This window comes from Ursus arctos, unplaced genomic scaffold (assembly GCF_023065955.2).
Source record: "Ursus arctos isolate Adak ecotype North America unplaced genomic scaffold, UrsArc2.0 scaffold_32, whole genome shotgun sequence".
In the NCBI taxonomy this organism is placed as follows: Eukaryota; Metazoa; Chordata; class Mammalia; order Carnivora; family Ursidae; genus Ursus; species Ursus arctos.
In genome coordinates this window covers 26,845,213-26,855,716 of record NW_026623008.1, presented here as the reverse complement: position 1 = coordinate 26,855,716, position 10,504 = coordinate 26,845,213, and the positions used below count along the sequence as shown (strand labels likewise).

General features: G+C 50.8%; 1 protein-coding gene across 1 annotated transcript; it reads right to left on the bottom strand.

The window, feature by feature from the left end:
- Positions 1-445: 445 nt before the first annotated feature.
- On the bottom strand, positions 446-4,160 carry TEKT2 (tektin 2). Its single transcript, XM_026516678.4, has 10 exons — positions 4,109-4,160; positions 3,144-3,354; positions 2,937-3,062; positions 2,531-2,736; positions 1,887-2,030; positions 1,692-1,806; positions 1,433-1,540; positions 1,162-1,305; positions 921-1,000; positions 446-755 (listed from the first exon to the last, which is right to left on the bottom strand). Exons 2-10 carry the CDS (start codon positions 3,297-3,299, stop codon positions 542-544), a joined length of 1,293 nt encoding a protein of 430 aa, XP_026372463.1. The 5' UTR covers positions 3,300-3,354; positions 4,109-4,160; the 3' UTR covers positions 446-541.
- Positions 4,161-10,504: the final 6,344 nt, after the last annotated feature.

Genomic DNA, 10,504 nt, shown 5'->3' with positions numbered 1-10,504 from the left:
CCCTGGCAGCCCTGCGCTTCAGGCCACTGTCTTCACCACCACACCACCCCTCCCCTGTGGCCTGCTTTTAGCAAGCGTTGCTCTGAGCCCCAGCAACCTCCGCCCTCCCATGGCTGCCCCAGGCTCCCTCAGGCCTGGGCTCCCACCCCCAAGCCCTCCCACTGTGATCCTAGCCGCCCCCGCTTCCCCCGGGACCTCCCCTAGGCATCAAGAGGGCAGGCCAGGGTCCAGCTGTGGCAGAGCTGGTGCAAGGTCATGCTGCTAGAGCCCCGGCGGGATGCTGGCCTAGCCCAGAGAGCGGTTCCCTGAGGAGGGAGGAGGGGAGGAATCAGGTTTAGAACATGGAGCTCGAGGATGATGTTCCCCAACCTTGCTCCTCCGTGCACAGGGGTCCCAGAGCCTCTCACTCCCTGCTGGCCATATGCAGGGGATAGCAGAAAGCCCCTTGACTGAGAACCACATTTATTAGATTCATTCTCTCCACCCCCCTCCCTCTTCCATCTCCCATTTGACCTTTCCCTCATCCCTCAGCCCCCCTAGACTAGACCAGCTCCAACTGGCAGCTTTTGAGTGGACTCAGGGTGCGGTTTGTGGTACGGGTGAAGGTGTCCACCTCGGGCACAAACTTCTCTGCTGGCACAAGCAGCTTCCTGCGGGTGTCCATGCACTTGGTGTCCAACAGCATGGAGTTGGCCTTGCAGTCGAGGTCAGCCTGCAGCCGGGCCAGGTGCTTGTAGAGAGCATCCAGAGCATCCCTGGGGAGGACGCAGGAACCACCCGTCACCCCTGCCCGATGCTGGGAGGTCAGGGCTGAGCTCCCCGGCCTTCAGTCAGGAAGACTCAGGGAAGCCAGCAGGCAGCAAAGGGCCCCAGGGGTGGGAGGTGTCTCCCTGCGCCCCCTGCCCACTCGCCCCACGTACTGCGCTTGCGCCAGCTTCTGCTTCAGGGTGGTGATGGTTGCCTCTAATTGGTGAACCTCGTCAGTGAGGCCATACTGCGCCTAGAGGCGGAGGGGTGGGTTGGGAGGCCCAAGTCAGGGTAGGGGCTTGGATCCTGCCCTCCACCAGCACCCCTGCTCTGCCAGGAATATGTGCGGGGGGGGCCTATGATCCTGAGGAAGCCTTAGTGGGGGGTCCATGCCCCATGGGGGTACCCTCGTACCTGGTCCCGGCAGAGCTCCACATTGGGCCGGTAAGTTCTGGACTCCAGCCGGGTATGGCAGAGCTTCAGGTTCTGTAGCTTTCTGCGCAGATCCTCCTCCAGGTGCCGGATGTCCTCCTGCAGCTCGGCGATCTCCTCCAAGGTCTGCAGGGACAGAGCGACTGGTCCCCACCCGCCGAACCCACCATGGGGCACCCCCTCCAGGGCCTCCTGTGGGCGCTCCTGGCACAGGAGGAACCCCGCGCCCAGGGCCTAAACGGAGAAGGCTCACGTTCTTCTCCTGCCACCGGAGCTCACTGTACACTTTCTCCATCTCCCGCAGCCGCTTCCGGAAGGCAAATTCCGTGGCCACCCTCTGGGCTTCGAGTTCGTTGTTGGTCTGAAGGACAGGGAGGCAGGGCAAGGGCGGGGCGCAAGCTCGTGGCCGTCTGAGGAGCTCGCTCAAGTCGGGGACAGGGGGCCACATGGCCCACGGGGAACCCTGGGGCCACCAGCCGGCCGTGGACGTGGGTGTGGGAGCGGCCGGTCACCTGGGCAATGGTTAGGGCGACGGCCTCCCGCAGCTCTGCCGCTGCCCTCATCTCGGCGTCGGCGCGGTTCTTGTTGAGCTGGCTGAAGTCGTCCCACTGCTGGAGGGTGGACGAGCTGCGAGGGCAGGACACCGCGGTCGGAGGTGTGGGCTGCCCGGCGTGCGCGGGGGCAGAAATGAAGGAAACACTTCTTACCCACTGGGGACACGTGTGGGATTAACCTTCAGAGAGATGTTTGGGGACTTGAGGTTGAGAGACAGGCAGCCTCTGTCAATGTCCAGTGTCTCCATTTTGTCCCGATGGTCAGCGTGGAGCTGCTGTCGCACTTCCTGCAGGAGGCTGGGGAGGGAGCAGACCCGCTCAGGAACCAGCCCCCCCCCCCCCCCCCCCCCCCGGCCCAGGCCCCAGGCCCCAGCCCCTGTGGTCCTGAAGGGACGGAGGCCTGGGCCAGCTGGGGTGACAGCCGCAGGAACAAAGGCCGGCAGAGCGGGAGGAGTGCCCTGAAGACAAAATGGGGACACCCGCCTGCTTGCACGCGCCCACGGAGGGGGGGGCATGCGTCCACTCACTGAGGCTCACACATACACACTCCCGAGAAGGTGCTCAGGGGTGGTGGCAGGCTCCGTCCGTTAAGAGTCTGACTCTCAGGGTCTCGGGATCAAGCCCCGCGTGGGGCTCTGCGCTCAGCACGGAGTCTGCTTGTCCCTCTCCCCCTGCTCTTCCCTGTGTTCCTGCTCTCTCTCTCTCTTTCAAATAGATAGATTTAAAAGTCTTATAAAAAAAAAAAGACACTCAGCCTTCAAGTGCAGGAGAACATTGGAATGACAGATCTCCCTTACCAGAGCTTCTCGAAGGCCTGGCTAATCTTTTGTTGCAAGGCCTTCTTGGTGGCCTCAATGACCTCCACCTCTTTATGCAGCTCTTTCTCCGCAGCATCCTTCACCACGTCAATGTCGCGCCGACTGTCCCTCAAGGTCAGGCACTCAATTGCTACGTCCAGAGCCAGGTTCTTGGCCTGCAGGTTTTGCTCTGCCGACTCTTTCATCTAGAAAAGAGAGGGCACGGGACCCTAGCAGGGCCACCCCCTGGGAAGCAGCTCTCAGTCCCACCTTAGCAGGGGGCCCAGTGAGTGACGCAGGGGGACATGCCCCCCAGTACCCCCATCAAGGGTGCGCTGACCCTGAAGTGGGAAGGGTGGGGGGTCCCGGCCGCAGGGTCTCCTGGCATCCTGCCCTGGCCCCCTGCCTGGGTCAGGGCGTCGATCTCAGCATCTAAATCTGTCAGACACTTGTCCAGCATCTCCTTCCAACGGTTGACAGTAGCCACCCTCTCTGTCAGGCGAGTCCTGTTGTCATGTTCATCCCAAATGGTCTGGAAGAGACAAAGTCAGATAAAGAGGGTGTGCAGGTGGGGCTCTTCCGCTGCCCACCCAGCGAGGCTCTGGCCTCCAACCTGGTTGCTGGTCTCATTGCGGAGGACCCGGGCTTCCTGGCGGATCTGGTGCGAAGCATCTCGCTGCCGCTCGGCGTTGGTGGACAGCAGGTGGCTGTTGGTGTGCCAGTCTGGCAGCCGGAAGCGTTGACTGGGCTTGACGCTCAGTGTGGCCATGGCGCAGGGGTGGAAGGGTCAGAGCACCCGAGGCCTGTTCCAGGCACCCACTCTGCTGGAGAGGGAAAACAAGGCTGCAGGAGACAGCTCAGGAGACGCTGTCCTAGATCAAAAGCCCCTCCAAAGAGCCTGCTCCCTGTCCATTTTGCTCCAGGCCCCTTCCTGCAGGAAGCCGGCTTGGGAACAGCCCTGGCGTTACTCAGCTTTGCAGGAGGCGTCCACTAAGTTTCCCCCCACCCATCCGTCCACAGGCACAAACTCCTAGACCCTGCAGGTCTAGGGACAGGTGAAAGGGAACAATGGAGCCCATCGGTGTGTGTGTGTGTGTGTGTGTGTGTGTGTGTGTGTGTGTGGTGCCACGCCCTTAGTGGGGCTGGTGTGCGGGTGGGGGCGGTTAGCAGGAAAAATAGCCCTTATTCCAGTTTCCAGCAACCGGGTCTTATGGAACCTTCTTTTCTTTGTTCGCCCCGGCTTTGGCCCAGGACCCTGGGGACCTAAGAGGAAGAGCACGAGTTTTGCAGGGGACACGGGTTGGCACTAGGGAGTTGGGGGGGCAGCTGGCTCTCTGCCCATTTGGTTGTCCCCCCCCCCCCTGTAGGAGAAGGAAGGGCGCGTGTGTGAGGGTCCCCACTGGGAGGAGCTGGGGTCCGTCTAGGTCCGAGCCCAGCCCCCTCTCCCCTCCCCAGGATAATCATCTTTGGTTTGAATTAATAGCCCGGCGCAGGCACCGAGAAAGGAGGAGGAAGGGGAGAGGGAGGGAGCTCGGCCGGGGTGAGAGCCGCCCACCGCCCGCTCTTCTCTTCTCTCACCTCCAGCCCCGCTCGCACTTCCGCCCAGCGTCCCCAGCTCCTCTGTTCGGCGCCTCCGGTTGCCAGGCACCCGCGCTCCGCCCGCGCGCTACCTCCGCCCGCTGTTTGGTTTGGCGAGCGCGGCGGCGGGGCGGGAGGCCCAAGGGGCAGGAAGGCGGCGGGGGCCGCAGGGCTGGGGCGCCCGGAGGGGGCCACGGGAGGAGGGCATCGGGATGTCGCGTTCAATCCATGTACACGTTCAACATTTGTATTTTGATATAAGTTACACATTGACAAGGTAAAAAAAAAAAAAAAAAAAAAAAAAAAAAAAAAGCACAGTACATAGAAAAAGTAATCTCCCGGTCAGGCTCACTCCTCAGCAGATATCCTTCCAGAAATGTATATGTAGTTAGCATTATTGACACACAGCCCTTTGGTCCTGTCTTGCCCAACAACTGCGCCCACCCGCTTGATGGCACAGAAGGAACGATGCTTGTTTTTGGAGAGTCCACATCCCCGGGCGAAGTAACTGGGGTGTTAGAAGCAAAACTCAAAATCCAGCCTTTTTTTTTTTCTTGTTTTTTAAATTTTAATTCCACTACGGTTAACATACAGAGTTCTATTAGTTTCAGGTGTATAATATAGTGATTCAATAATTCTGTACATTATAAAATCCATTTTTTAAAAAGATTTTATTTGTTAGAGAGAGAGAGAGAGCACAATCAGGGGGGAGCAGCAGGCAGAGGGAGAAGCAGGCTCCCCGCTGAGCAAGGAGCCCAATATGGGGCTGGATTCTGGGACCCTTGGATCATGACCTGAGCTGAAGGCAGATGCTTAACCACCCAGGTGTCCCAGATCCAATCATTTTTTTAAAAAATATTTATTTATTTATTTATTTATTTATTTGAGAGAGAGAGAGAGAGAGAGAGGAGAAGCAGTCTAGGCGCTGAGCCGGGAGCCGGATGCCTGTTTGACCTCATAACCTGAAATCATGACCTGAGCCGAAATCAAGTCAGCGGCTTAACGGACTGAGCCACCCAGGCGCCCCCCAAACTTTTTTTTTTAAGAGGAGGAAAAATAATTCAACCATGCCAGTACTATTCTAGGCCTTGGGAGATGTTAACATTTAATGTTCATAACTACTAGGAGAGGTAGGCACTGCCCGCCTTTTCTCAGGCAACTCAAGAGCCTGGCTCCGCAGAAGGGCAGGGATGGAAAGGCCCGTCCCACCGTCTCTCTGTTACTACTCCACACTGCCTCTAGTGGTGGCTCTGGAAACCGGGAGGAACGCTCTCCCTCGCAGGCGGGCCGGTCCTCTTCGGAGCAGGTGGGTGCCATCACCGTGATGGTCTCGCCCGCGAGAGAAGTGAGGAGCGTGCCCACGGTCACGTAGCTAAGTGGTAGAGCCTGGATTCACACCCAGGCCGTCTGTCCCGGAGGCCAAGCGCAGGTCTGATAGAGGATGGAAAGAGAAGTCCGAGAAGAGTCCTCAGTTTTAACAGCCCCGTGATTGGAGGGATGGTGTGATCCCCAAAGAGGAAAGAGGCGGACAACCAAGGGGGTTTGGTAGGCGAGGGGAAGATGACGCTGGATTTTGAGAGCTTGAGGTGCTTGTGGTGGATCCAGGTGCTGCCAGCAGGCAGGTAGACATCGAGGTCCGAAGCGCTCCAGAAACAGAGCCTAGAACATTTCTCTTCCTGGCCACGGATTTGTTGTTGTTGTTCCCCCACAGAATATCTTCTAAACTCTAATATATGGCTCACAAAGCAGACATGCATGGGACTTTGTGATGTTGCTCTTTTACTAGGATTAGGGAAGACAGGGAAAAAAGTTCTTGGACAAATGAATTGCTGGAAGAAATGAAGAAATTTTAGTTTATGTTTTGAAACATTTTCTAACAGAGAAGTAAATAAATATGGCAGAATGGTGGTGGCTTTAGCATGTATCTGTAGACTATGGTGGTGGGCTTGGTGTTCGTGCCTCACGACGTCTCTGCACATCCTGGCCAAGGGAAGAAGATATTAGCGGAAAAGGTCAGGCAGCTGATGGACTGGACCAAGAAAAACAGAGTGGCAAGAACGAGTGATGCCGTGGTCTATCATTTTGTATTAGAAACACCAAGAAAGTACTGTTATTGTGATGTTTACCACTCTACAAAAGTTTAGATCATGTGTACTATGCAAAAGTGCTGGGTCACCTGGGTCGCTCAGTTGGGTAAGTGGCTGCCTTCAGCTAGGGTCATGATCTCAGGGTCCTGGGATCGAGCCCTGCATTGGCCTCTCTGCTCAGCCAGGAGCTGGCTTCTCCCTCACTCTCCTTCTTCTCTGCTTTCTCTCTCTTTCAAATAAATACATAAATAAAATCTTTAAAAAATATGCAAAAGTGCTACTGAAGAATTTCAGATCTTGACAAATTCCTGGCAGCACTCCAGTGCATTCAACAACAAGGTATTGTGGCGATGATGGACTATGATGAAAGCCCTGAGGCCTTTCAGATACTCCAGCTGATGTCACTTCCAAGTGTCTTCCACTTTTCTGCTAAGAGGAAATTTATGCCAGGTGACGTTTACCATTTGGAGGGAAGGGGTATCACAGCTGAGCACATGGCCAAATGCGTAGCTGCGAGAACCGAGAGAAGAGAGACCAACACAACAATCAGACAGCCTACAGATGATCATGACCCTTCAAGCTGGGAGTATTTTTGGCTCTTATTGGTGGATTTGTGTATTTATGGAAATGGAATAGGAAATTTATTTTTAACGAACTGCGGGCAGCGTCAGCTCTGTGTTTTGTGATCGTGATGACATCTGGTCAAACGTGGACTTACATAAAAAGAGCCCCATATGCTCAAAGGATCCTGGAACAGGACACATACATTATATCCATGCAGTGGGTTACTCTCAGTTTGCGGCAGAAATAGACATCATTTCTCTGTGTAATGTGTGCATTACCCTGGGGTGGTGCTCATAGATAAAGCAGCCTCTAACGAGCACATCCTGTTTGAACGTTATAAAGAGGACGATGAGCTCGACTGGCACGGGTTTAGTCGTGCTTTCTTCAGCTGGCTGCTCTTTGTCTTCGGACGTAAGGAACCTAAGTATCTATTCAGCAGTCTCATGGGTTTTAAAGGATTCTAGAGATACAGACACCGAAGCAAGACATTTTTTAAAATGTGGAAAAAAAAAATGAAACAGAAGAATGTGAACTCATAACTTTTTTTTAAGTGATTGAGATTTAGGCACAGGAGACAGAGTGCTTTGGCAACAACAAGCCATTTTCTCTCGAAATCTGTGAAGTCTGATAATATGTATCTTCTCTGTTCTCAATTTGCGCCTCCTAGTAAGTGTCAGAGATGACCTAATTTAGTGAATTCCAACGATTCAGATCCTCAGAGAGGTACAACTTCTACCCAATCAGAACACTGTTTAAAAGTATTTTAATTGCTGGGTGGCAGCTGGTCTTATTCTAATATGAAAAATAATACCTTGATAAGGTGGCCCCCACATCTAGCTGCTGAAGAGAACCATATGGCCTCTCCTGGACAGGCATCTTGCCCAGCCAACTTTGTGTTGCCTTCTGAAGCCTAAGTATCTTTCCGTAGCGTGCACTTCCAATGCCCAGAGGCAGACGCGGTAGGACTTCACGCCGTTGCCCAAGTCTTTCCTAATGAGGTTTGCTACCGTGCTGCTTGACCGTTGTAGACGGTATAAACTAACTGACTACCGGACCATCGTTTCTTCATGATCGTTAACTTCCTTTTCTCTGGAGAGACTTCACATAAATTATCTTTCCCTATTTTTTCTTTCAAGTGGCTCATCTCTAACAAAATAGCAGTTCCCATTTTGGTGTTGACTTGGAAGTTGTTTTCTATTTAAATCTAACAGGAAAATGGGTGTAAAGACAATTCACAGGATGAATGATAATTTCGTTCATCTTTTTCTATTTAGCAGCATGCGAAAATATCAGTTAGTTCCAATATGCAGAAATACCAAACCGAACATCTTAAAAGCTGTTCTACTTCAGCCTTTCTTCCCTGTTAAGCGGAAAAGCAAAGTACAAATTTGAAGGCCTATTTTTGTGTATCTTCTTTCTTGTCTTACGTAGGTAATCAAAGTTAAGTCCTAAGCAGCTTACTAACATGCCTGGCAGATGACGGTGAAGACTGAAGTTGAGGTCTGCTAGTGAGTCAAATGCTGGCCTTCCCTCTGGAGATGGCTGTTTTAGAAATGTGACAACTGTGCTTGTGAAAATGTTTTTCAAGCAACAACAACTTGGTGTCACACTTAAGAGTTTTGGTTTAAATTGGGACTGGCTTTGGCTATGTACAGTTAAGTAACCCTCTCCAAAGTCTGGTGGAAGGTCTTGAGGTTTTATAGAAGAGTTGTTTGCCAGACAAGTTGGGTATCATTGTCCCAGAGTAAATTATTATTATTATTATTATTAAAAGATTTTATTTATTTATTCGACAGAGATAGAGACAGCCAGCGAGAGAGGGAACACAAGCAGGGGGAGTGGGAGAGGAAGAAGCAGGCTCATAGCAGAGAAGCCTGATGTGGGGCTCGATCCCAGAACACCGGGATCACACCCTGAGCCAAAGGCAGACACTTAACGACTGAGCCACCCAGGCGCCCCTATTATTATTTTTTATGTAAGCTCCATGCCCAACGTGGGGCTTGAATCAAGAGCCCATGCTCTAAAAACTGAGCCAGCCAGGCGCCCCTTACATTTTTTTTTTTTTAAGACACAGAGTGGGTGGAAATACGTGACCTCTCTCACTTCACGTGTTTTTTTCTTTGTTTGTACATTACTCCAAAGGGAACTGCTTGACTCTAGCCTCGTTTCCGGTTTATTTTCAGCTGGCCTTGCCCTTGAGATCGCCAGGGCAGAGACTGAGGTGACATGTGCTTGTTCGCGCAGCGTCGCATCAAAAATGGCTGCTGCTCCCATTACATTTGCCCTGGAGGTTGAAACAATTTTTATTACCCCACTTGATTTTCTCTTATCTTCATAGCCCACTCTTCTTATCTTCATAGCCCACTCTTCTTGCATAAGAAGGAAAAATCTCTCAGTTAAAATGAATGGAAAGTAGCTTGCCATATTCAAAGTAAAATGTTATACTTGTACTCAGATTTTCAAATTAATCTCTAAAGGGCCGTAAGGTAGACACTAGTCATACTTTTGTATTAAAGGTTTAGATAGCACCTCTTACTAGATTTTAAAAAATACTATTCAAAGGGATACCACCCTTTTATAATCTAAAATCTTTATGAGAGTACACAAATAAATTAGGAAAGTTAAACTCATAAAATATATAAAGATGGTTAAACAACTTAATGTTACATTTGCATAAAATACAAAGAACATTTTGAATTATGTCTGAATGACAGTGGTTACTGAGATCCAGTCTGGGGCAGTATCGAAACTATTCCTATGGTCCCACCTGGGGTACCAAAAAAAAAAAAAAAAAAAAAAAAAAACCACCCCAAAACAAAAACTACTCCTATGTTCTGTTTTTGGTATTGGTTTTTGCAAGATAATGTGCAAATTCCATTTAGTAAGATCAAAGACAGAGAATATTGTATAATTAGCAGTTTCAAGTACTTTTGGGCTATTTCTAAATTACTTAGCAAAAAAGTCTGTTAACGGTTTTGTTTCAGCTGAGAATCGGATGTCATATTAGGCTTCATAATCCTAAGCCTCTAATGTGTCTGTTTATAATTATAAACACATTTTGAACCCAAGCATTCTTACCAGAAAACATTTTAATAGAGACAAATATGAGAGAAGTGCTGCTGTATAAAAGCATTACGAAGGTTTTATAAACTGCGGAAATTGTACAAGTAACAAAAATGATGGAAGATAGGAGAACGATCATCTTCCTCCTACAAAGATTTTCAGTCCCCTTTATGATAAAAACATCTTTGCAAATATCGTAGAAGTGATCACATCCTTTCCTGGCATTGACAGATGAGCTTAAATAATTTTCTAAAAGCATCTGCAAGGTATGAAAGTCTTAGCAGCCAAGAAAAATCTGTGAAATGATCGGACAAGTGAAACATGGAAACCATGAGAACTTGAGTTCAAGAGGTACGCCACCCCCCTCCAAAAAAGCAAAAACCACCTTGGAATTTTACTTTGCCACCTCATTTCTGGACGCTTCAGTGTCGTGCTCTGAGCACCCTTTTCTATGAAGAAAGCTTCAAGCAGCTGAGCTCCAACGTAATTGATTTGTTCTGTCCAGTTCATGTCTTCCTCATCAATCAGGGCAGCAGGCTGAACGAGGTGCGCCTCGGTAACCATGCCGCTTTTCTACACTTACCTATGTTACGTGACAGCCTCTCTGATTTTTCAGGGCATGGCCTCAGAGTCATTGTTATACATATTTCCCTCATTTAACTGTATGCATTTGGGTTTAATT